The sequence below is a fragment of the Meriones unguiculatus genome, chromosome 2 (genome assembly GCF_030254825.1).
Source record: "Meriones unguiculatus strain TT.TT164.6M chromosome 2, Bangor_MerUng_6.1, whole genome shotgun sequence".
Lineage (NCBI taxonomy): Eukaryota > Metazoa > Chordata > Mammalia > Rodentia > Muridae > Meriones > Meriones unguiculatus.
Genome location: NC_083350.1, coordinates 19,364,988 through 19,392,534, shown reverse-complemented (window position 1 = coordinate 19,392,534; position 27,547 = coordinate 19,364,988). Strand labels below are relative to the sequence as shown.

General features: G+C 39.4%; 1 protein-coding gene across 2 annotated transcripts in view; it reads right to left on the bottom strand.

The window, feature by feature from the left end:
• Positions 1-27,547, bottom strand: part of Rab27b (RAB27B, member RAS oncogene family) — a 145,558-nt gene that overhangs the window by 77,253 nt on the left and 40,758 nt on the right. Inside the window, exon 3 of one of the 2 annotated variants that reach the window (XM_060377080.1) lies at positions 19,455-19,531. The exons of the other annotated variant lie outside the window; for it this stretch is intronic. Within the exon in view, the coding sequence (XP_060233063.1) occupies positions 19,455-19,471 (17 nt within the window). The 5' untranslated portion in view covers positions 19,472-19,531. The remainder of the gene's footprint in view (positions 1-19,454; positions 19,532-27,547) is intronic. 2 annotated transcript variants of the gene reach the window in all.

The following is a 27,547-nucleotide window of genomic DNA, read 5'->3' as shown; positions in this document are numbered from 1 at the left end:
CCGGGTGAATGTAGCCTCACTAACACATTCTGCATGCCCAAGTCACACTGGAAGTGAGAAACACTTTACATGACTATGAAAAAACAAACAAACAAACAAAAAACAGGAGGGCTATAGAATGATGCAGATAATTTTCATTCTCAGTGTTTCTTTAACAATAACCTTTGGGTCAGAAATTTAAGCCTTTAAAATACAAATGAAAAGGAACTTAGGTCATAATTTTTTCACTTGAATATTTTATGTCTGTATGCCTTAAAATCAAGGTAAAGAGCAGAACAAGGAGACACAAAGACACTGGCCATCTACTCATCCTGCTGGGTACACCACAAGCCACACACAATGGAGGTCTATACCTCCCAGCGTCTTACTGGGAGCACAGAAGTGCTGTGTTCAGCAGATGGTAGATCCAGCGGTCAGTCTGCAGGCCTTGACCTGAGGCTGAGCACATTATCTGTGCTGGCTGTCAACATATTTCAGATACTGACACTCTCCAGAGAGCATAGAGAATGGCCATCAGAACAACAATAACAAACATGGAAGAGCAGCAAAGCGCTTCCTTCTCTGAAGGAAATCCCACAGCTCATAAGCAAATCATGTGGACTGCAGACGGTATTTACGTTCCTTACAGTGACGCGTGATGAAACATTTGAATGAGTTGCTCATCCCCAGTGCGTGGCAGACTGAGCACAGGGGTGCACGTGGGCTCTAATCCGTGTATTTCCGGAGATGTGTTCTAATCTGAGACCCCTGTGGACAAATCAACTTGCAAGTAACGGACTCCTACATCGCTTTCCCCCACACCGCTCCAAAGACTTCCTAAAATCAAAGTAATTAAGCAAAAAACTCCTTTTTAAAAGATTTAGTTATTTATTTATTTAGTATGCACTATTCTGTCTGCATGTACACCTACATGTCAGAAGAGGACAATGGGCTGGAGAGATGGCTCAGAGGTTAAAAAATGCCTTTTAAAAATTATCTACACACACACACACACACACACACACACACACACACACAAAATCAAAGCAACCAAATATGCTTACTAGTTTTATTTTTCGAAAACTATTGTGAATTCAGTCAAAATCATTACTATTTACACATCAAATTAACCTTTTATTTAAAGACTTTTTGTCTTTAGACTTTTTGTCTTTAAATAAATCTTTGTGGAGGAAAAAGGAAATTTAAGCAGTTTGAAAGCTTGAGACTAGAGATGAGACTTCTAATCAAAACAGAATGGCTGGGACTGGGACAGGAGTCATGGCTCATTGGTTGCTATGAGCACTGGCTGCTTTTTGAAAGGACATGGGTTTGGGTCCCGGCCTCCACACTGTGGCTCACAACTCTCTGTAACTGCAGTTTCAGAGAATCCAACACCCTATTCTAGCCTCTGAGTCACCACATACACACAGGGCACACATATGTGTGAGCAAATACCGGTACACATAAAATAAAAACAGACAGTATCCTCCTTGGAGATTTTGAAAATAATTCTGTTTTTGATTACTATTATTTTCATGCATACCCAACTGTTGATTGGAAAAGTTTTCAAATTTTATGCTTGTTAGTCGTTCTTCTCATACACTAGATGGAGCTTATAAAATTAAGCTAGAAGTTTTCATTTGGACCATTTGAAATAAAAATATATTAGAAATTTTAAAATATTTTAATTAAACATAGCAAACTTGTTTTTTATTGCAAATTCAGAACAAATATAAAAATGTGTTATAGTAAAAGTTATTTGAAACAGTTTTATGTACCTAGACTTCTCAGTTTAATATTTTCAGAACACAGTTCTCTCTGGGTGAGCCTGAGAGCAATAAGCATATCATTTTTACAAAGGACATTCTGCCTACTTCATCCATGCATTTAACGTCCTAAATTATAAAATTTCTAAAGAAGCAAAATTAAACGGGTCTCTGACGTTCTTTCTCAGCATGAGATCCGATTTCTCTAAGCCTCATCTTAAGTTTAGAAACTTTTACTTCATATAAATAAAGGTATTTTGATGAATGGGATGGTACTCAACGCTATTAACACTTAATAATAATTATCTTCTCTTCCAATTCAAGAAAATACCTGAAGTCCTTGGCCTCCACCATCATGTGCACATACATGTATACATATCTGCACACACACACAATTATATCATTTTTACTTTCAGCACATGTGATCTCTTAAACTCACAAATTAATCGTGTCAATGTTTTGAAGTCAATATCACTGACTAATTTATTATCATTTATTATGATTAGCGTTGTTATTGTTGATAGGTCTTGAACTGCACGGAGGCTGGTCAACAGAGCTCATAGATTCCCTAGGTAAATGAGAAGATTCCTCATCACTGATTACTGTGAACACTGCTTTGTGCTTCAGAGACGTGCCTGTGTATAGTCAAGTTGACAACAAAGATTAGCCGCCACAGCCTGTCACAGTCTGATGACATTTTGTTTTTATTTTTATTTTTTACGGTATTGATTATTGGATTCAGAGCCTCCTGCAACCTAAGCAAGCTCTCCATCTTAATTTTCAACTCAGCAGGATTTAGAATCACTGTGGAGACACACCCCTAGGTATGTCTGTGAGGATGTCACCAGAAACCTGTAACTGAGGACGGAAGACTCACACTGAATGTGTTCGGTGGAAATCCATGGCTGGAATTTGAGACTGACTAGAAATGAAAAAACAGAGAAGGCAGACTGAGGGCTACCTGCCCCCCTCTCCTTCCTAAGTTAGATGCAATGTGACCAACTTTGCATAGGCTCCTGTGTTCAAAGCTTCCCTGCCGTGATAGATTGTATCCTCAGTCAAAAAACGACTATAAACCCTTCCTTTCTTTCATTTTATTTTTTTTCTTAATGGTCTCTTTTGTTTGAATTCTGAGCCGCAGTCTGAGCCACTCTTAAACTTCCAGGTGTGGCCTCTAAAGGTAGCAAGGAACTGAACCCTGGACTCTCTGATTCAGGCCCAAGAGCCTTATCAGACGAGCTATCCAAGCCTCCCTAAACCCTTCCTTTCTTAAGCTGTTTTTGGCAGATATTTAGTCATAGCAGTGAGAAAAGTAGCTAACTAACTTCCTGTGAGTTATATCCAACACTTCTTGTTCATCAGGGTCTTATTAATTTGCCTTGGTCGACCTTAAAATTATTCAATAGCCAAGGCTGACCTTAACTTTCAATCTTCACGCTGGAACCTCTTGAGACTACTAGCATGAACTATAGAATACTTGCAGCAAATACTTAAGCCTGCTGAGTGTATCAGCTTTAACAATGAAGGAATAAATTATTTAAGCACAGCAATCTCTGATATTATACAATCATTAATGCAAACCAAATGAACTGTAAAATTTATGGCTGAGAGCTATAAATGTTTCAACAGGGTTTCTGGCTTTTCTGAAACTAAATATCTCTCTTAATCCCACCCATGAGTTTTCTCTGGTTATCTCTCTGACATTTGGTGTTCCTCTTCTTTGTCTGGGATGCCACCTGGAGCGGATATGAAGGAGGATTGTGGAGAGTGCCTAGTGGTCCTAGGTGAATCACTCTCTGCTAACTGACGCTGCAAGGAAGAGGCTCAGGATGCCTTTGGATTAGATTCACAATACATTTTCTTTCATCTTTTTTATTAATTAATTATTTTTTATTAATTAAAGTTTATTCAGTTTGTATCCCAGCTGTAGCCCCTCTCTCATCCCCTCCCAATCCCATCCTCCCTCTTCTTCTCCTATGCCCCTTCCCCAGTCCACTGATCACAGCACTTCTCACATAAGATGCTACATTTAGTTAATATGCCCCTTACTTTACTTTAGTGAACCAATCTCCATCCCTCCCCTTTTGACTTTTACAACCTTGACAGTTTTGAAGACTTTTCCTTCTTATACTGTCAGTTGTCTCCCAGTTTGCATTTATCTGATCTTTCTTCATGATTTAGTGACTCCCTCCTCACCATCTACTTTAACTGGCATATGAATCTCCTGGGGAATCTTGTTAAGGCACAGACTCTGATTCAATTAGACAGCAGTGAGATCTATGTCTCTCCATTTCTAGCAGGCCCCCAGGCCATCCATGGTGCTGAGCTCATTTTAAATAGGCATGGCCCATGGGATACCAAATAAGAAGAGGGGGATATAATTAGGACTGATTGCTTGCTGTGACAGTTAGGGTTAATTGCCAACTTGACAAGATCTAGAACCACAAGGAAGATAAGCCTATTATCATGTCTACCGTGGGTTATCTCGATTTTACTAATTGAGGTGGAAATCCCTACCTACTGTGTGTGCTAGCTCTTCCTAGGTATGATATCCTGAACTGTGTAAGAATGGAAAAGCAAACTGAACACTAGCATACGTGCTAGCTTCTCAATGCCTCTTTTGACTTCATAGCAGTTTCTGGGCCTTCCAATCATGTCTCTCCACCCTGAAAGGTCCACCTACATCTGGAGGGGCACAAGGCTTTAACATGCCCACCAGTCTGTCCCCTGGACACCACTCAGGCTTAGAAGTGGGCAGATGGAGTTGTGTGCAGCATTGCAAAAGATTGAATGAAAAGGAAGTATGCACAAGCCTGGGAGCCAGGCCAGAGCTGGTGGGAAGAAATTTTGAGGTCCTAGTGGGTTGTGTTTGAGCAACCCATGCAATTGTGCATGTCCCTGGCAGGGCCACGGGGCTGTTTATTAGCTTCAGATTGCTACAACGAAATAATTCAGAAAGGTTACTTATGAAGACAAAAAACTGTTTAGGCTCAGAGTTCTAGCATTCAAGTCCAAGACTTAGCAGCCGCATTTGCTCACTCCTTATAGAATTTAGTGTGACCCTTTTCTGGAACTTCCCTGTCTTAACTGGAACTGAGATAAATACACTCTTGTCTCCCTTTAGTTCTTTTTGTCAGAGCATTTTGTCATGGCAACAGGAAAGGAATCTTAGACATTCATTTCCCCCTTCATCATGATTGGTACCTCAATCCTTTATGACTGTTTAATACAGTCACTTCCAAAAATCCAAACCTCTTCCAAATTGTGGATTTTAGCACCAGAAAGCCCAAACTTATTTCCTGATTGCTGCAGGGTAATGTATCAAAGATCTGAGAAGTCAACCTGTGAGATTTCACCAAGGGCCAAACACAGAACTTCCTACCCATGTTTCAGACTGTGGCCTTGAACAAGGACCAGGAAACTGAATGAAGAATACGTGAAGGCTTTTGGGTGTTTGACTGGGAGGGGCTGTGAACACCATGGGTGCCAAGATCTATTGTGTCGTTGTTATGTTAGGTGAGAATACTGGAAAACCTGATATGAAACTCTCTGTTACAAAACTGCTGCGTAAGTGAGGCTGTTGCATGGTATCAACAGCCATGCAATAGGGAAGGAAGAATCTCCTGGGTTCACAGCTCTGGATAAGGAACTACAGGCACCTGCTGGCTGCCGAGAGAGGGAGAGTTAGCCCCTCCCAGGGCTGAGCCCCCTCATTGGTTGCTTAATACAAAGTTGTCAGCCCTGAGATAATATGCACACAAATAAAAACTGGTCCAGAAGACTGTATTCCTATATTTGTATGTACATCTATATACAGATATGTCACAATAATAATCAGGGAATAATAGGGTTTTAATTTGAGATTTTGAGCACATGGGAGGTGTTGGTAGGAGGGGTGTTGGGAGGAGCTGGAGAGAAGAAACAGAAGGCAGAAAGTGATGTAAATATATTTTAAGTACAAAGGTAAATAAAATAAAATAAAATAAAATAAAATAAAAATAAAACAGCACCTTATTCAGATACTATTTGCCTCTCCCATGTACCTGTGTTCATCGTAAATACCATTGCTATATGAAACCATGTATTTTGCTTATTGTCCCTTTCCCTCTGGAGAGATATGCTAATGACAGAAGGAATACTATTTCAGTTTTACTTAGCTTCATTAGCTCCAGTGCTATAAATAATATAGTCAATAAGTATTAACTGCACAAATAGTAAATGAATGAATGAATGACATGCTAAGCAAAAGACCAAGAATGAGGAATTGATGAAGCTATCTTTCTTCACTGCCATCATATTCTTTGAGCCTTAGTACCAACTTTTCAAATCAGCTTGTTTTCCTACCAACATAGATAGAGTGACACTGGACAGTTCATAGTCCTTGACCTATCCTTTTGTTATGCTCAGGAACCTACTAAAAAGTCCCAGAAAGTGATCACATCACAGCAAGACGTCACCTCTCAATGTCTCCTAGGGATTCCTTCTGCCTGCCTTGAGTTCCAGATGAGTCCACATATTTAAACTCTCTTTTATCTTATATTCCATGGATATAACAACAAAAATATAATTAGGGAAATAAGAACACTATTATAGAAGTTGAATAAAGTAGGGAATTTTGAACATGAAACAACTAGAAATTTAATTTTTTTTTCCATGAGAGAACAGACATGATTGGTCAAAAAGAAAAAAAATCACGTAGGTACTAATTCAGTCAAAACAAAAAGAACTCAGTTTGGATATAACAATATTCTTCAACTTGTCCCAGGAAAAGAATAAAGAATCATAAAGATAGAAGAACACACCCTGAGCCAGAAAGCAAAGACCAACAGTAAGGACAGAACAATGACAACATCCAAATGTCAACAAACTTCAGTCTTCCAAAGCAGAGGAACAGAGAAGAAATGCCACCTTATCCAGGTGGGCAACGTCTTACTCACTGTTGCTGGAAAGGACCGCACATTTCCTGTAATGCTTATCCAGGATCAACACACAGGATTCTGAGAGCTTAGATGGCTCCTGGCTTGCTTGAACCTTGAGTAGCTCTGACCTTTGTCTTTACACCTGTGACTAATCCACCGATGGAAGTGGAGGTTTTACAGCTTACAGAATCTCACAATCACGTGTCTTCCTCAGTGGGAGCCTCAGGATGTCTCGACCTCAATTCTGACCCCTGTTGTCTGACAGGAGGCCACCAACTGCTCCCTCTACTTTAGCTTCCAAGGGCCCAAATCAGATAGCATTCGCCCTTGTGTGCAACCACTCACAAGACATCTGGAAGGATGCTTTGAAGCCGGGAGAGCAAAATGTAACCTCCATTACTGCAGACTGAGCTTTCATCTTCCACAGGTCAGGACCACCCTCAGAGACCCTGAGTTCTAAGAAGGTAATCTTAGAAACAAACACGACTTTTTCTCCAGATGACTTAGCGATGGCGTGATCCTTGGTTGGTCTCAACTAGGTGGTAGAAGATGGCTAGTGTGATCTAGTGAAGAAAAGCTGTGATGCTACAGACAAGGATTAGAAAGTGCACTTGACAGACTTCCAACCACCCAAAGATTTATGTGACTCAAAATGTCAAGAATTGGGGCCAAGAAGTCCCACTTCAGGGTCAAGAGGCTCAGATACACAGTAGTGAGGCAGGCTATCATATGTGCAGACATCATGGGCAAGGTGGTAACTAAGCATACGTTGATGAGAGGCTTCCCATGTTTTGAAAAGACGGGCAGACCGTGTCTTCAGTGGTAATCATTGCTGTAAACCAGATTTATAATCGATCTTGTAAGGGTCAAAAATCAATTTCATGATTTTGAAAAGCAAACAAAGTAATGCATAAAGAAAAAATTAAAAATAAATAAAGCTACTCCATGAGGCAAATGTCTTTTTGTAAAGTGAATGGTCTGGATGTGGCCCAAAGAATTGCTACATAGAGCATGTTGCTGCAGGGTCAGCACTTTATTATATACATGGTGAAAATAACAACACAGCAAACTCTGAGCAGCTCTGAGGATAGGCAGCAGTTAAAAGTGCACACAGTACAGCACACGGAGCAATGACCAGAGAAAATGATCACAACCAGGAGATGCATAAGCAAGAGCTGGATTTAAACAGCATCATACAATCTATGGCATCATTTCAAATGCTTAAAGCATAGATTTCAACAGAAATGTGTGGGCAAAAATGCAAACGGATTAATCTCAAAAGAATTATAAACAGAAAAAAATAATTGCAATGAACAAATTAATTGTGACAAATTAACTTGATAACAATTAGAACAATTTTTATTAATGAGATGAGTATGCAGTGTGGGTGATTAAGAGGCAGTGGTGGAGTGTTCTAATGCACTTAGAAAACAAATTTCCTCTGCTATCTCAAATTCTATCAAGTTTCAAGTGTATGCAGTCTTTCATGTATGAATCTAAAACTCCTATTTACAACAGAAGTATTTTATGATTTCTAATGGCAAACAATTGGGAAAAAAAACCCAAAGTTCATTCACCAAAGTTTCCACAGATTGTACTAACAGCCACAACACAGTGTTATATGGCTGCCAAAGACAGCGGGAGAATATATGGTTGAGAACAAGTTAGGTTATGACATTTTCTCACATACAATAAAAATACATGAGCTAAAGGGAAATTCAGTGGCAGAGAGTGGGATCAGCATACACAAGAGCCTGGGTTTCTTCCTCAACATCTCAAAAACAAAACAAGAAGAAACATCCTCACTAGTTCATGTTCCTGCTATTTGTCCAAGTTGTCTTTCACTAGTGGGTGAGTTGTTATACTAAACAATAATACTTTATATGATTTTCCTATTTATATTTCAAGTACATATTATTTTTTAGAAGAAAGCAAGTAATAAAGCTGTGAATAACCATTAAAATGTTGCATTCATCCATAAATCTGATGTAATACAAGATGTATTTAATGATAAGATAGCCACTTGTTATAGGTTAGGGAAATTATATGTAGTATTTTATACAAAGTTGCATTTTATGATCTGTGAAGGAAATTCTAGTTGATTTATTTATGTCTATTCATTGGAAGGAGAAAAAGTCCCATTATGTTCAAAAGGAGACATTTTGTGCCTTCTATGATAAATCAAGTCATCTAAAACCATATATTTGAACATATATTTTCCCAAAGGTTCTACCACCATCAACTTATGCCCATCCAGAAGTAAATGAATCATAATTTTATCTTTAAATAGTTCTTACTCTGGTTGAAAAGGCATCCAATTCAACATAAGTGGGATGGCTCAGCTGGCCAAGATTTTTTAGTGTGACAACGTCAGTTCAAATTCTTGGGCACACACCGTGGAAGGAGGTAACTGACCCCTATAAGTTTTCCTTTGAGCTGTTCCCCTCCTTATACACACACACACAAACACACAATACATGCTCCCACAAACAGGTAAACTGTAATTAAAATATTTAAAAACACTTGATCTAAAAATACCGCTTGTTACATCATTGCTGAGATCACAGGGGCTCAGCAAACACCCTTAAACACTGAGCGCAATGAACTCTGTGATTGTGGAGAGCTGGAACCCTGCAAGTCTAGAGCCAGATTATCTTGGGCTATCTCTATCCACATAAATAGACACATTTCACCCCTGTCCTGCCTGTGTTTAACCCACCATCCTTACTGATTATCATACAAAATCTACTTTGGAAGGTACAGACTTACCCCTCAGCTCCCACGGACCCGAAGGCTAAGAATGCCCTCAGACGGCATCTGAAGCCAGAAACAGAGATGTTCTCTGGAGGCTCTGACCTGCCTAGGGTTCTAGTGTTTTTGAAAAATGCCTCGATTTATAACTTTCCTTTCTATTTCTATAAAAACCAGTAGAATCGACACCACATTGCAAAATGGAATCTGGAATAATAAGAATGTATATTCCTAGGACATGGTAACTGCCACTTATTAGACTATTTCTTATTTTCTTTGGGGTGAGAGCTGAGTTTTCACATTGACAAAAAGCAGTAGTTTGGATTATTGCTGCTGCTGACAGTGTCTTTGATCTAGTCCACTTCCGGATGCTGTGATAAAGGCAATAATGATTAAAATCAACACCATGACTAAAAGTAACTTAGAGGAAAAGTACTATTTGGCTTCTGAGACATGGTTTATTGTGACTGAAGGCTGAAACACAAAGTCTGAATTTTCTCTATCTAGATTGTTTTTTTAATTATTTATTTTCTTTATTAATTATAGTTTATTCATTTTGTATCCCAGATGAAACCCCCTCCCTTGTCTCCTCCCAATCCCACCCTCCCTTCCTCATCGCCTACCATCCCCCTTCCCAAATCCACTGATAGGGGAGGTCCTCCTCTCCTTCCCTCTGACCCTAGCCTATCAGGTCTCATCAGGACTGGCTGCATTGTCTTCCTCTGTGGCCTGGTAAAGCTGCTCCTCCCTCGGGGGGGGGGTGATCAAAGAGCAGGCCAATCAGTTCATGTCAGGGGCAGCCACTGTTCCCCCATTTGGACACTGAGCTGCCATGGACTATTTCTGTGCAGGGATTCTAGGTTATCTCCATGCATGGTTCTTGGTTAGAGTATCGGTCTCAGAAAAGACCCCTGTGCCCTGATTTTTTTGGTTCTGTTGCTCTCCTTGTGGAGCTCTTGTCCCTTCCAGGTCTTTCTATCTCCCCCTTCTTTCATAAGATTCCCTGCACTCTGCCCAAGTTTGGCTCTGAGTCTCAGCATCTGCTTTGATTCCCTGCTGGGTAAAGTCTTTCAGAGGCCCTCTATGGTAGGTCCTGTCCTGTTCCCTGTTTTCTCTCTCTTAAGATGTCCATCCCGTTTGTCTTTCTGAGTGGGGATTGATCATCTTACCAAGGGTCCTCCTTCTTGCTTAGCTTCTGTAGGTGTACAGAGTTTAGTATGTTTATCCTATATTATATATATGTCCAAATCTTAATAGAAGAGACTCATATATTCTCTGACTGTGACAGCCATCATTGATGGAAAGCTAGGTAGGAATTCAAACAGGATAGAAACTTGAAGAAAAAACATGAGGGAATACTGTTTGCTGGCTTGCTCTCCTCCAGGCACCTGGGCATCAATCACCACATCAGTCACCAACCAAGTCAGTTCCTCATAGACATGGACACAGGCAATCTGATACAGGCAAGTTTCAGTTGAAATTTTTTTCTCTTCCAACGTGACTAGGTTGTGTAAAATTGATAGTTGAAACTAACCAAGATAAATCTATTATGTTTGAAGCCCATGTGTAGAGGCAGGACCACCTTTCTGAAATTAAATGAATTTTCTCTGTCTGTGCTCTCTCTTTCTCTCCTTTCTCCTCTCTTTCTCATTCTGTCTTCCTACTTCGTCACAATTTCATTTTATCAGGGGGGAAAAAAGAAGAGATGAACCATACAGAAGCTAATATCCCTCAAGACTCAAAGCCCTGACTTTTCATAGCAAGATCCAGGGCGCAATTTAATCCTGGTCCCCGAAGGTTCTCTCTTAGCATCTCTTAGCCTTTGAGGAGGGTGGCACATGTGTTGAGGTACATATGAGATTAAAAAATATTTTCTATGTCTTAAGTCCTAAGGAATAGAAAATAGTATCTAAACAATAGGGAAGGGAAAGTAGAGACATAAATAACAGCCAGTTTTCAGATTGCAGAACAGGCCAGTACCACCTAGGTAGTTATTACCAATGTTCAGCTTCATCTCAGTCATTTGAATTAGAATTTTTTAGGATGCTAAGGATGCAAGAACACAAATAACAAATGTCCTGGGTATTTCCATTGTGCAGACAATATTGAGGTCTCCAAGACAAGATGGCAGTGAGAGACCTTTGAGAAAAAGAAGGAATGAAATTAATTCAGAAATTTCATTATGCAAATAAGATGTTTTCAACATCTACAAAAATTAGTAATGTTAACTGCTCTTGGCTTACAAAGAAACCAAAATCACTTCTTAGTTGAATCTACTGGAAAGCCAGGCTTTCGAATCACTACACTGGAAATCACTTTGCAATACTTTAATATCTGATCCTTATTAGATTTCAGACATAGGCCATTGGTAAATCTATTTAGAGAGTTACTTGTTTAGTCTGTCTCCATAAATGGGAAAAAGCTGAACTCTGATGGAGCTATTCTGGAGAAAGGCTTCATCTAATGTTTTTATATTTTAATAAGGCTGTGGGTCCCTATAAACAATTTCAAACTTTCCCAAGTCTGCTCACAAGCTTGTACAGTGAAATGCCTGCTTGGCTTTTTGTATACAACTCATTTTTACAAGGCTTAGGATAAGATGTGTACATCCCAGATTCTGAAGGAAGTGAGACAGAGAGTGCAATGATTACTCTCGCTTTCTGGTCTCTTGCAGAATATTCTTGTTTTCTATCTTGTTACAAAATGAACTATTTCTTATCATAGCTGTTATTATAACTATCACATGACCATGTTTTCTCTCTTTCAGATCATTCTAAAGCTAACTTCCACTCTGCTGTTAAGATGGGGAATTTGGGAAGATGTTGACAGAGAGAAAGCAGGCAGACGCATAGATGTGAGGAATAAAACCCCTCATTTTGAAAAATAATGTTTGTACTTTCTGTGATAAGCCAAAAATGTACAAACAACACCACCCATGAATAGAAGCCAGACATGTAATTCAGGAGTTAGCATCATTTGTGTACCATGTGACAAGCACACTCGGTTCTTGTTACATTTTCACGGTTTCACAGAGAAAAAAGGGTCCCAGACAAATACATTTGGAGACTGTGACCTTCTGGCCACAGATCTTAGTATTTTAACATCTGCCCCAATGTCTAACCTGAGCTTTCCTTTGTCATGAGGGATAATTTCAGAGAGATCTTCCTTTACAAAGAAGCTAGGAAGTGAGATTTTTGTGTGAATCTCATCAAAGAGAATAGTGACAGTTTTTCTACTAGTTCCTCTGGCACTACATGGATAGGACCACTTTCCCTTCAGATTAACAGCTTTCCTATGTGTTATGCTTAGAGCAAATCTTTTATTTGGGGGGAGGGGGTGGAGAGGGAATCCTAAAGAACTTTTACTCTGTAAGAACTTGTACCCAAGCATCTGGCATTTCACGACACCGACTTAATTATGTGTAAAAGTCATGCCTTTTACTACAGTTACTGGAGCTCATTTTGATTATTCTCAACTTCTTATTTAATGAAAACACAATCTTAGAGAAATGTCATTGATAATGGCACTCAGAAAATATATGCAAATGTGTTTATTTGGGGCTGAAAGTTTGTAGCGTGTGCCTAAGGAAGGCTGTGTGGTAACTAATGTATACAACATTCTCTGAATTTTAAACCTCAATATCTACTTTGTACCTGTTAATTAGTTTAATTTTTATTGCAACCTGAAGTAAGTATTCAGGTTTTTTTTTTCATCTCTGTATATATATATAAAAAAACCCCAAAGCACTTAAGTATCTGTTACGTTTCAAACCTGGGACAAGAGGTTGAAGTGCTTATTTAACGTAGCAGAGTGAACCTGGGTAACCATGTTCTCCCAGCATCCCTTGATCCCTATCTGTTACAGAGTGTGGTTAGAATGCCATGTCCTCTACCCTGAACTCTCCAGCCCAAGGGCTATGCTGTCTTTCCCCAAGAGGTTCTTTCATATATAATCCAAACACTTTGGTTACCTTCCTTTTTTTGGTACCTCTGGCCTCCTAGTTGCTGTACGTGGTTCCCCTCTTTCCCTTGCTCTCTCCTCCTCCAGACATGGTTCAGGGTCATGACCACTCTGGACTCTCCCAGATATGTCTGCCTCTGGCTGATCTATAATAAACTCTTTCCTACACAATACCTAGGAGCAGTAATGTCCTTTTCTTCCCTTTATTTTATTTTATTTTATTTTATTTATTTTATTTATTTATTTATTTTATTTTCATTCTGTAGCCAGTCTTACTTCTCACACAGCTAGTATGCAACAAAGCCTGGGTTCAAACCCAGGAAGGCTGACTCCAGAGTCAAATCTCACTTCCTCTTCCTACAGAACTTTTAAACTGAAAGTGAATCCCAGTCCAGGCCCTGTGGCTGCACATTGCACTGTGAATCATGCCAAGTCTGAGAGCTTTGCATTCCTATTCTGCAGCCATGACAGCTTACAGAGTTTGGATCATTGCAGTTTGCTATCTTCTGAATTCATCAAAAATCTCTGGTGGTTTTTCTCCTTCAGTTTGTTTATGTGGTGGATCACATTGATGGATTTCCGTATATTGAACCACCTCTGCATGCCTGGGATGAAGCCTACTTGGTCATAGTGGATGATTTCTTTGATGTGTTCTTGGATTCGGTTTGCAAGTATTTTGTTGAGTATTTTTGCATCAATGTTCATGAGGGAGACTGGCCTGAAATTCTCTTTCTTTGTTGGGTCTTTGTAATGTTTATGTATCAAGGTGACTGTGGCTTCATAGAATGAGTAATGAGTTTGGTAGTGTTCTTTCTGTTTCTATTTCGTGGAATAGTTTGAAGAGTATTGGTGTTAGCTTTTCTTTGAAGGTCTGATAGAATTCTGCGCTGAAACCATCTGGCCCTGGGCTTTTTTTTTTTTTTTTTTCATGGTAGACTTTTGATGACAGCTTCCATTTCCTTAGGGGATAAAGGACTATTTAATTCATTTACCTGGTCTTGATTCAGCTTTGCCGTGTGGAATCAGTCAAGAAAATTGAAAACCAATCTTGGTTTGCCTAATTTTATGGTTGGGTAAAAATTCAGATGGTATAAAATAAAGCCACTGTTATCTATATCCCAGGTAGCCAGCTAGAACTTCCAGTAGAGGGAGGGGGACACCAACACACAGAGAAAACCTTTGACCCAAAATTTGTCCTGCCTACAAAAATGTAAGGATTAAGATGGAGCAGAGATTTGAGGGAATGGCAAACCAGTAACTGGCCCAACTTGAGACCCACCCCATGGGAAAGAGCCAAGCCCTGACACTATTTATGATACACTGCTATGCTTATAGACAGGAGCTTAGAATAACTGTCCTCTGAGGGGCTTCATCTAGCAGGTCATGGAAACAGATGCGTAGACCCTCAGTCAAATGATAAGCCAAGCTCAGGGAGTTTTGTGGTAGAGTGGGAGGAAGGATTGGAGGAGCCAGAGAGGTCAAGGACACCACAAAAAAAAAACCTACAGAGTACACTAAGCTGGGCCCACAGGGGCTCACAGAGACTGAACCACTAACCAAAGAGCATGGGTTGGACCTGGATTCTCTACACATATGTAGCAGAGGTGCAGTCCCTGACAATGCACTATAGCTGTCTCTGACTCTGTTACCTGCCTTTGTATCCCTTTCCCCTAGCTGGGCTGCCTTGTCTGGCTTCAGTGGGAGAGGATGTGCTTAGTCCTGCTGCAACTTGAGGAGCCAGAGTGGGTTGTTAGCCCTTGGGGGCCTCCCTTTCTTTGAGAAGGAGAGGGGGGAATGAAGGGAGGAGGCATAGGGTGGGACTAGGAAAATAGGGAGGAGGCTAGTATCAGGATGTAAAGTAATTAAATAAATAAATAAACAAATAAAAAATATAAGAATGAAACATCATTTTTAGATAATGACAGAATTTAAAAATGGGTTTCATCATAGAGAAGAATGGGAAAAACTGGTGGGCTGAATAAATAGCTCAGCAGTTATGAGCTCTTACTATTCTTCAAGAGGACCTGAGCTCCATTCTCAGCACCCAGTGACAGCTCCCAACCTTGTGTACCTACAGTGCCCGGAGATTTCATACCCTCTTCTGAGTTCTGTAGGCAGTGTGTGTGCATGGTGCATAGACACACATGCAGGCAAACCACCCATACACATACAAGAATGAAGATTTTTTTTTTAAAACAACTGGAAATTTTTGTGGCCCTGACTCAACTACTTTACATTTCACTAAATGAAATATTGGAATAAAAATTACGTTTTATCTTCAAGTGGATAAAATATTCTTTATTGGAAAGATCCTCAGTCCCAATATTGAGAAAAACTATTGTCCAGATGTGGGTGGGGAAATCACACTTAATTAGAGCCATAAATTAAACAGAATCTGTAGATTTCCTACCTAGTTCACGGTTTACATGACCTGACTTATGCACTGTTGAAGTAATATATATCATTGATCCAGGACACACTTTCTTTGGTCTCTAGATCCATGCTTTCAAGCCAGGAGCCATGCCGGTATGCTGTTCTGTTCTTTCACTTTCTAGGCCTTATCTCAAGAAGGGACTAACCTTCCTTAGCTGGCTTCAGTGGCTGGTTTCTCTAATCCCTGAGGATCACTGCAAGTTTCAGGCGAGCCTGGAATGTACAGTGAGACCCCGTCTCAAAAAATGAAACCTAAACAATAAAGAATAGCTCCTCTCCTGGTGACATCATTTGGAGAACCACTGAATTATGACGCACACATGTAAGATGTCTTGTAAAGTCTGTTTCTTTTATTTCCTCTCACCTGTTAATTCTAAGGGAAAAAAATTAAGACTATAGTACCCTAGAGCTGGTTATTATTTATTAAAGATGAAAGGTTAGAACTCTAAGAAGAAGAAGATGTTATAGCCAGATCCAATGCTGGAAGGAACGATGGGCTCGTAATGAGAGGCCAGAAGGTTAATGAGTTGTTCTTTCTTTTCTTTTACTCCCTGACCCCTAATTTTATCTCACTGTGGGAGAAGCAGGTCAAAAATCAAATCAGAAGACATTCAATACTTGTCCAAGACTCAGGGCTCTTAAATATCAACTGTATCACCACACTTCTGTACCCTGTATAATCAGTGCCCTAATCCTGGGAGTCTCCAGACATCTCTAAACTTGTACTTTCTCTGATGAAATTTCTATAGTTTGATCTTGTTAAATGTGCTTTTTAAAAATTTAATCAAGGGTGGCTCTTGTCATCAGATCATTTCCCTGGCCTCTCTGGGAAAATAAAGCAAAGAAGATTGCAAGAAAAGCTATTTCCAAAATGCAGATGCTCACGTGCTCTAGGAGCATTGGTCACATGGTCAAAACTTTGCCTTTTCTTGGACCCAGGAATAGACACTTGCAAATGGCAGTGGGGGACTGGGAAGCTTCAGATATTGCTAGACCAACATTGCTTTAATGAGCTGTTTTACTAGAGCTTTAAACAGATTTAAACTGTTTTGGAAAGGGTCAGTGTCAACAGGTCATATGGCATAAATCCACACAACTTCAGCATCATATATGGAGCCTAGGCCATTAATAAGTTACAAACCTCATTACGACTTTCTCACCACAGACTGACAACTGCTGAGAACATTTTTAGCCAGTTAATGCTATATTGTGATGTCTTATACCGAGCTTTATAGACTTCTCTATGTTTTCTTGTTTGCTGTTCCCTGAAGTTCAATGTTTGGTTGCTATTGCTTGGGTTTTATTCACTTCTTCATATGTGCAAACACTAAGTCAAAGTTTATGTCTGTTGCCCAGAAATAAGTCCTTCTACCTCTGAACAGGAAGCAATATGATCTTCTCCACTTCTTCTTGTTCATGCACAGCTCAGATGTTCCCATAGGACTGTAATGTAGATGTCCCTGGTTATTGATCAACTAGACCCCCAGACCCTTTTGGAAATAAAAAGACTGCTTTTACCAACAAGGAATTACCCTTTGAGTTCTCAAGATGTGGTACAGAAGGCCTAACTGCAAACAAGCACAATTTCAGAATAGCTCGTGCCCTCGCTCACAGGAGACGAATATGGCGGAGCTGTAGAGTATCTTGTGACTGCAAAGGAGGAAACTGGTTGTCACAGAAATGAACTGATAACAGCTGAGCAATGACTGAGACAGATGTATAGTAACTGATACAGTCTCTTTTCAAGAAGCTCTGTGCCTAGAGCTCTGCAGCCTCCTGCGTTTGTTAAACACAGTCACCTTTCAAAGCAAGGTTTTGATGCCACCCAGAGAAAGCAAACGACAATATGCATATGCATGATATGTGTTCATGTGGGGGGGGAGGGGGTTATGCAGAGCAGACACAAGAAGGCAGCTCTGGACCAGGAGTCATAGGCTGTTGTTTTCCACCCAATACCAATGTGACAGTAACAGACTCTGGTGTTCTAGAAAACTAGCACACACTCTTAACCACTGAGCTATCTCTCCATACCCTAAAGAAGGCAATTCTTATTTTTACTTTAAAAAAGCAAAATTAGAAAGAATACTCTAACATGTTGCAAAAGAGGTTTTTCAACTCATTTCTGTCTAATTGATACTAAATATTTACTTTGCAACCTTTTCAATCCATCTTCAATATTCAGCTCAAATACAAGGGTTTCACTGTTGATCATTTCCCCTCCCTCTTAAAGTGCTATCTTGGGCAAGATGAATTGAGCCAAACAAGTAAATTTGAGTTAGCTTCTTACTAATGAATGTATTTAAGTACAATAGATCCTTATTAATCTTTGTTGATCTAGAGATGTACTTAAAAAACAGTGTCGGTCAGAATAAAAATACTTTGTGATAAATTATAAGGCCACTTTATTACAGAACAATAGCTTATTTAATTTAATTTACTCATGAACACATTTCCTCCATTTGTGTTTAATAAACCTTGATTACTTCATTTGCAGAGAAATATGTTTCTGAGATTATTTTAAAAAACTTAACTGGATCTTACAAAGACTTTTCAATCTCTGAAACTTTTGTCATGACAACATTTCCTGTAATAATTTAATGGAGATTCATGCGAATATTCAAAGTCTCTTCTGACTTCTACATGTAGGATGGATGTGAGATATGTATGTGGGGTCACAGCTAATGGTTCTGCCTAACACAGAAATGGAAGCTGGGACTTGATCACTAAGTGGATTTGATTCCAACTCCACTGAGAGCTTCTTTCCTTTGGGGGCCTCCATATTTGCAACTGGAAGATCCAAAGAGATCTCTTATCCAAGGGCTTCATCCTAGACGTGAGATGCAGTTCACTTTAATTTTAAACTTCAGTAACTTGCCCATAACTGTGAACAGGCATTCTCCATTTTCATATCCTATTAAGCAGCATATACAATAACACATTTTGTATGTTTAAACAACTTGTGTTTATTGAAAGCCTTCTATGTTCCTGGCACTGCTAAGGGCTCTGAGTATATAGCAGAAAACAAAGTAAATAAAGCCCCAAATCTTCACGGAGCTATAGTCGGATGGCAGAAAACAGTCATGAGCAAAATTATAAGCTGCAAGCAATCTATGTGTAAGGCAGAATCATTAGGGGAGGAGGGTAGTCATTTGGGGGTGTCCTTTTTATTTGTGGTGCCGAGCATTAAACTCAGCTACTTAGACAGGCTAGGCAAATACTCTACCTTTGAGCTACATACCCAGCCTTAGTGAAACAAAGAATTCAAAAGCGTGGTTAAGCAAGCCCTCACCCTTAAACTTGCATTAAAACAAAAAGATTCAAGGAGGCAGAGATCATTTGAGTCAGGAGAGCAAATACAATGGCCCTGAGGCAACATGGCAGGCCACTGTGTCTGGAAGAATGGGCAAAGAGAGGAAAAGAAGAATAGCTTCAGGACTCAAAGAAGCCATCTGATGGGTTCCTATGGAGGATTAGCATGATGTAATATTATATGACATATATCTTAAGATGATCTCATTGACACTTTGTTGGGAAATTGGAGGGAAAAAAAAAACAGGCAAAATTCTATTAAAATAGCAATTTGAAATTGGAAGCCATTTGGTTTCTTGGCTCAGTTAAACAGCTGAATCAGATTAAATCTCCATACCTCAGTTCCCACCACATTCCATCTTCTGCCTTGTCTGCCTCAGTTCCTCTTGAGTTCCCAGGAATGGCATTTTGTTTCTGAAACATGATGAAATTGACATACTGTGGTAGACTCCTCATGGGTCAGCCTCCTCGAGTCCTCATCCCTGGAATCTGCCCCTTCTTCCCTCTTTCCTCAATTTCCACATGGGTACAAACACATTGGAACATCTTGGCTCTTCTACTGGTCACAAACAATTAGCTCAAGGTGGGGCCATATATCAACCGGCTCCGTGGGCGCCTTCCCAAAGGTGATTGTAACTGTGAGTCCAAGCAGAGTCTGTCCAGTCTCTGGAGGCATGGAAATATCAGGACATGTTTTGGCATGTTCCCTGCCACAGAGTGTGATGTGGCAAAATGTAGTCTATGCACAGACAGGAACAAAGGTAAGAGAGGAGAGAGTAAAGAAACTTTCTTCCACGGCACTTCTCTGCCCCAGCTTTTTTGCTTTTTCACAGGACACCTCTGTACTCTGAAAATCAATTGCTTGTTGCTGCCCAGGAGCCCAAGTTAGTTATAGTTAAATACAATCCAATGCTCTTTAATATAAGTGCCTGGCATGACAAGCAGGGGTGCAAATGTAAAAGAACCATGGGTTTGGTACTACACGCAGAACTACGTGAGTACATGCTGTATGATTAACATTTTAAAGATGGAAGGAAAATGTTTACCAAAACACTTACAGCTTTCAAAAAATATTTTTTTGAAAGAAATGGCTACCAAAACCGCAAAATTCAGTGCAGGAGAGGTGATAAAACACATACTTCGTCCTCTGAAAGGATTGAGATGATGCTAATCATGAGACCAGCTAAGTGTGTTCCCAAAACATTTAAAAAGTTGTCACGGGAATCCTTTGATGCTATCCTAAGAAATTCAAAATGGTTGCCACCAACACTGTGCTGTGGACGCTCCATATTTTTCCTGTTTAAAATGTTGCCTCATGGGGCTGGAGAGATGGACCAGTGGTTAAGAGTGCTGTCTGCTCTTCTAAAGGTATCCAGGTTCAATTCCCAGCATCTACATGGCTGCTCACAACTGTCTGTAATGCCAGTTCCAAGGGATCTCACACCTTCACACTAATGCACATAAAATAAAAATTAAATAAATTATCAAAAAATGTTGCCTCATGTATGAACCACTATTAACTGTCAGGAATTTCTGAAGCCATGCAAGAGTCAGCATCCTTTGTATTCAAGTATTTAGGACATGTAGGCACAGCTGATGTTTTACAATCACATTTAAAGAGAAATTTTAATCTTAATAACAAATTTGAAAATCACTAGAGAGTTATTTATGGGATTGTGACCACATTTTATGATAATTATTAACAGATATATGTCAGGATACCATGAAATCACACCTGTGTTGATTTATACCACAAGAGAAATAAAGAAACAACAGAGGAAGAGAAGGTTCTAAGGCTATCTACCACACTAAACTGTTACAAAAGAGCATCTTCATCTGGGTAGTAACTAATTTGAAATGTCTCCTCATTTCAGCCTTTTGTAGAGACTGATGACCTCCCTTTTCCTGTTTTCTGTTTTACACTAATAAATCTTCTCATCTGTGTAATAATGTGTTAAGTATCTTCTCTAAGTCAAGTTTCAATATACTTTGTCAAACAAAACATGAAAATGGCATGCCTGTTTGGCTTCATAATTATTATATTCTCATAATCTTCCTGTGCATCAAAATAATAACTATACATTGGGCATTACTATTTTTAGAATAATGAATATTCCAACAGTAACAAATTTACATAATAGAAGGTAAATTGGCATAATGGAATGGTATATTCTGATATGTATGTGAGTCAAGAGCAAATAATTTTTCTCATTAACTTTCTAAAACTTACCTCTTGTACTTGAGAACCAAAATGTCACTATAATTAATAAATTCTCAGCATTTTACATTTTAAGGTCATTATATTTTAATTCATTATTTTTTAAAATCACAGTTGGCACATAGCTCTAAAGAACTGGTACCTGTTCTGATCTTTTTTTTTTTTATTGTGACATTTAATTTTGTATACTAACAGAAATTTCCTTGGAAAGATAAAACATTAAAGGCCAGTCCTTCCAGTAGCTTCTTTTTATTCGTGAGTAGGCAAATATACAGCCCAGTGACCTGATTACAGATGACTATAGAGCAACTGCTTAGACAATAAGGAAGCTTACCAGCTACTGCCTGCTTCTTGAGATTCAATTCTGTGAGTTGGTATAGCCCCTCCTTCTGGGAAAGGTCAGTAGGAGGAGCCAGACACCAACTGGATTGAAACTGGGAGAGAGCAGTGTCCAAATCCAGAATCACAATCTCAAAGCTTTAAAAGCAAATTAAACCCAGCCTGCGAAAGTGTTAGATAATTAGGGGTCCCGTTGGTGGTACAAGAGCGAGTGTAACGTAAAGATCTGTGTGAAACACTAACCTTGTTAACAAGATAAATAGATGTTGGATCACAAAAGGCAGAGAATTGTCAGATTCGTAGCTTTGCCATGAACGAAAACAAGCTGAGCCAAGCGTGAAGGACAAGGGTAGGCCAAATTCTTTTCTTCTGTCCTCACCCAGTTATCAAGGAAAACTGACACTTAAAACCCAAGCAAAAAGGCACTGGGGAGGAGTTTGGTCTTAGATGCTGCCAGATACAAAGACTGCATTGTAAAACTTCCAACCAGGCAGTCAACTGGGACTAGTTGCTGCAGTATTTCTGCTTCCTCTTTGGTAAGTATCCAGGAGTGGCAGGTGCCTCATGACTTGGTCTTTGGTTGGGCTTTAGAGGTAGGAGGTATTGACAGGCAGTGAAGGTGAAGCCAACTTCGACTCACGCTTTGGATGAAAGAATTCCACCCCATGGATGCTCAGCATGACTCTAGTGGCTTGGAAACTTTCTCCCAACCTTGCAAGCCAGGGTATAATGTAATCTTGTATAGGGATATCCAAAATTCAGTGCTCAAAAGAACATGTAACATTTTTCCAAACTCTGAACTTCTGACCTCAAGGTTATATAATGTAGACCTGCAGTTCATGACCCCTTTGAGGGTTGAACTACCCTCTCACAGGGCATCACATATCAGATAGCCTGTATATCAGACATTTACATTATGCTTCTTCCTCTTTTTTTTTTTTTTTACATTATGCTTCTTAACAGTAGCAAAATTACAGTTGTGAAGTAGCAACAAAATAATTTCATGTTATGGCGTCACCACAACATGAGGAATTATATTAAAGGGTTGCAGCATTAGGAATGTTGAGAACCAATATAGAGTGTAAATTGGTGTGTGAAATGAGGTCCATGAGACCATGCGAACAAAACATCAAACCAGTCTCTACCCTCCTTTGTAGTGATGAATACAAGTACAATTTTCAGAGGAAGAGAATTATTGTCTAAAATTATATATATAAAATTATATATATATATATATATATAATTTTAGACAATTATATATATATATATATATATATATATATATATATATATATATTAGCTTCAGGGGAACCAACTAACTCTTAACAAGGAGCAAGGATTTAGATGTTTAGAAAGTAAAGAGGAAAACTTTCTAGAATAATAGAATTGTAGAAAGAGGAACACGTGCATGAACATGTAGGCACCTTGTGAAGACTATTTTATTGGAGAGACAATGAACAAAAGGGAAAAAAATGAGGGCAATATCACCTATGCTAAATGGGAATGAGATAGCCTGTGATATAAGATCATAATGATTTATAGCTTTGACCTTGATCATTTACTAAAAAACTGTACAGGGGATTCCAGGAGAACAATCTTTTTGCCCAGTACTCAAATAGCATGAAATGATAGAAAGCTTTGTGCCACCCAGTTGTCTTCTGCCAGCACTGTCTTCTCTATAGGTTCACAGAGTTAACTAAATTGCCTGAGTCTCAGATTCAAACCTGAATCAAGAACTCCAAGATGCAAAGAATAATTGCTGTTCTGCATGCCTCCATGCTCTTCCTGGGAAAAGGTGAAGTTCATAGGAAGTTGAGGAACAGTGAGGGAATCGAGGATGTAAACTTTAAAGTTGGACAGTGTCTTAGCTTTACTTTCTGGTGCTGTGATAAAATATCCCAGCAAAAGAATCCTAAGAAGGAGTCTCTTTGGCTGACAATTCCAGGTTGCAGTCCATCTTTGAAGCTAGCCCAGCTAGAAGGAACTGGAAGGAGATGTCAAATTAGACTCTCTGTGAGAAACAGAGAGCAATGTGTTAATGCAGGCTAGTGTTCAGTTTCTTCTCTCCCTTTTCTTCATCCCAGAGCCCTGCCTGTGGAATGATACATTCAGGATGAATCATTAACCTAATTAAGAAAAATCCTTCACAGGCATGTCCACAAGACAGCCTGATCCGGACAGTGCCTCAACGAGACTCTCCTCTCAGGGAATTTCACGTTGTGTCAAAGCAGCTATGAAAACCAGCCATCACAATTCCACCCCTTGCCAACATGACACGCAAACGCATCACTTTAAGCCTTGACTCTCTGAGTCGTATCCCTAGTCTCATGGTTACCTCATAGCGTAAAATATGGTTCAATTTAAAAGTCCTCATAGTCTTTACAAATGTCAACACTTTAAAAGTCCTGAAACTCTTAATTATACCTTTCTATAAAAATGAAACATAGAAACTGAATCAAACACTAATATCAAATTGGAAGACTCTGTCATAGCAACGGGTGATATAACTAAAAGCACAGGTTCAACAGTAAAAACAGCAAATCCTGCTGATCCCTGGCCAGTTCCTGGGACTCGCAGAGAAATTAGACGGGCTCTAAGGTACTTGGGTAGTCCCACTCCTCCCCATCTGCCGCTTGCAGCATGGACAGCTTTTCTCACAGGCTTAGGTCTTCCCCATCCTTGCCTGTTGCTCTCCTTGGTGAAAGTGCCATGGCCCTCATGTCTTTAGTATGGGATCCCTAATGCAGTTAGGATTCACCTTCAAAGCTTCGCACTGGCCTCTTGGGGCCTCCCCATAGGTACTCCAGCCTTAACAGACAGCCTCTCTTTCTGGACCCCCTTAACCTTCCTCCCTCCCTCCCTCCCTCTCTCCCTCCCTCCCTCTCTCTCTCTCTCTTTCTTTCTTTCTTTCTTTCTCTTCAAAACTAATACAAGATGGGAGCCATGGTCAAGCTAGTGATAGAGCCCAGGTCCCCTGGAACCACAGAAATATCAGATTCTGTGTGCTGACCCTGAGGAAATTCTTCACTATTGTCCCAGTGTGAGTGCTAGATTTTTCTCTAAATAGTAGAGAAAACTCTTTAACAGTTTAACAGCTGTTTTGCTGCTTGCGTTTTCTTTGTCCAAAGCCTTAACCTTGCACACACACCTCCCCCCAACAAACAAGGTAGTTCAATGTTTTTAAATTTAATTTTACTTAAGTTCCAAAAAACATGGGGAGAATGCAGCCACATTCTTAACCAACATGTTACAGAAATGGCCCTTAGCCCAGCTGCTGGTAGAGCATTTCCTTGTTTTCTTAAACTGAATGATATAGGCCTCTGTCTGTTGCATTTCTCTCAGAAATCTTGACTCCTAAGGTTTCACTGGAATAGTCTGCTCTGCTCTGTATACAACATCCAAAAGCTTTTCAAGCTCAAAGCCACAAACTCTTCCACATTTCCTCTATAAAACAGTTTCAAAGGCCAAAAAAATCCCACAGTCACTTTGCTGGAGCAATGATCTTACTTATAGATATGTATCAGTGTATTAATTTCCTATCCTGTTTCTGTGATAGAATAGCCCAACAAAGAAAACTTAAAAAGTACACTTTGTCCTCAATTATTATTTTTGTTTCCTAAGTCAAAAATGCTATATAGACCAGTAATTCTGAAAATATTATAGCACATAGGCTATAAGTCTGAGGACCTCACATATCACAGTGCCTTCTGTGGAATTTTACTTTATGGAGATTTTCCTTGTCTGACAGAATTAATATGTATATTTACATTTGTTCTTTTTAAAACTAGAGTCAACAAGCAATGATAAGAGCTATACTGAGTACCAAAAACAAGAGAACGGAAATGTTATTCCATCATAGCAAGAACATACTAAAAACCCAGATTTTTCTTAATGAAATTTGTGAAAGAGATAGGATTTTGGTTATATCATGGAAAATTAAGGAAATACACTTGGCAATTTGAATCTCTGTTTAAGAAGGTGAAGAAATTAAAAGAGACAGCAAACAAATAGGTGTTATTATCTACTGTTAAATATAGTGATCCTTAACTGTAGTTAAGACACAGACAGTAGACTTTCCAAGTACACAAACTGCATGCTTGTTTCTTTTATCCAATTACTCCCAAGAAGGAGAACTTATCTCCACACTTTATACATTTACATATCTCCAAAATCCTTCCAGATTTTTTTTTTTTCAAACTGTCAGCTAAATTTAAGTTCAGCCATCACAGGCTCAGGGCATTCAGGTATGCTGGATTTGAGAGGCACGGTCAGGTCATTGTTCCTTATTCTGAAAGAGCCAGCTTTCTTGTCAACTATTTCAACAAGGTCTCATTCATCATCAGTTACGTCCTGGTACCCAGGAGACCAGCATGCTGTTTGCTTTTGAATGAATGGATCCTCTTTTCCTTTCTCACCATTCATCATATGCCATTCTTACTTTCCTTGACAAAGGATATATTTTTTCAGTGCTGTAGTAATTTAATTCACAAAGTAAAATCTTGGTAAATTTGAATATTTCTTTAATTTCCCTCCAAATGTATAAAAACAAAGGATGCAGCTAAGCACCCTATTTCTATCAATGTCATATGTTATTTTGATTAGATGAGGTTAGGCTGCATGTTGCCTTTGTGTGACAAATTGGAGCTAAAGAGAAATCTAGGTGATGTGGAAGGAAGAATAACCTCCAAAGATGGCACTTGTCCAAGAAACAGAAGCATAATTTGACAATCACAGAACAAAACTTAAGTGACCCATAGACATATCCACACGAGGCACCATGGCAACACTCGCCCAAATATATCACCCATGGTGAGAGGAAATGTTGGTTTTATATTCTCCCCCAAACATCCACGACTCCTTTCTTTTGGATTGTTCCCACCATGATTCATTCAGCAACAATGCATGGAATTTTCAGGAAACAAAATAAGAACCCATGAAAATACTGTCATGAAAATATTGAAAATACTGTCATGAAAATACTGAACGGTCAGTTATTTCAGCTGTTCTTTCTGTTTTCTAAAAAGACTGCAGTCAGGCAAATTCAGTTTGTAAACATATGACATTTATACCAAGGAATTTATAGATATCATATGCTCTTTTTGTGCAACATATGCCCTATTTTCTAATTAAGCAGCTAATATATCTTTGAGTAATCTACTTAAGTAAAAATATTAACTCCAGCATCTTTTGCACGAAAGCTCATTTCTAGAGATGTCAGAGCTTCTCTCATAATGTGCCTGCTCTTCTGCGTATGGCCACTGCAAGCACACTGTCCATGATCTGCAAGTAGAAGGTGTCCCACACATGGTTCATGCACTGGAGGGGAGCAGTGAGAGCACAGAGGAAGAGAATGAGGAAGCTTAGCTATTGGCTGTGTGAGCAGGAGCAGTGTTATGAGCATTTCAGGTAGGGGAAATGCCATGAATAAGAACTGGGAGCTGAGGCAGGATAGATAGGTTTAGAGGAATAGATAGGAGGGAGGAATTACCATTACATGTTGTTCCACTGGGGCCACACAGATGAAGCTAAAGAAATACTTAAGGGTTAAATTTCAGGAAACGGTGCATATGACATTCACTTTATCACAACAGGTATCTGTGGGGTCAAAATCAATGCGGTATACATAGATGACTGGCATTCTGAAGGCCACCATCCGGAATTTGGCCACTGATAGAAACAGGGAGAGTGGTGGGGTAATGAAAAGACAACGCTGTTGCCTGGAGCAGTTAAACTATTGGAAGAAAACCCACAGACATGTTGTTGTTGGCAATAAGATGCTGAGGATGAAAACTCAGCCAAGAAACCCAACCTGTGTCCTGGAAGGAAAATGGAGTATTGTTAACTTGGCATTAATTCCAGATCCAACATGGACA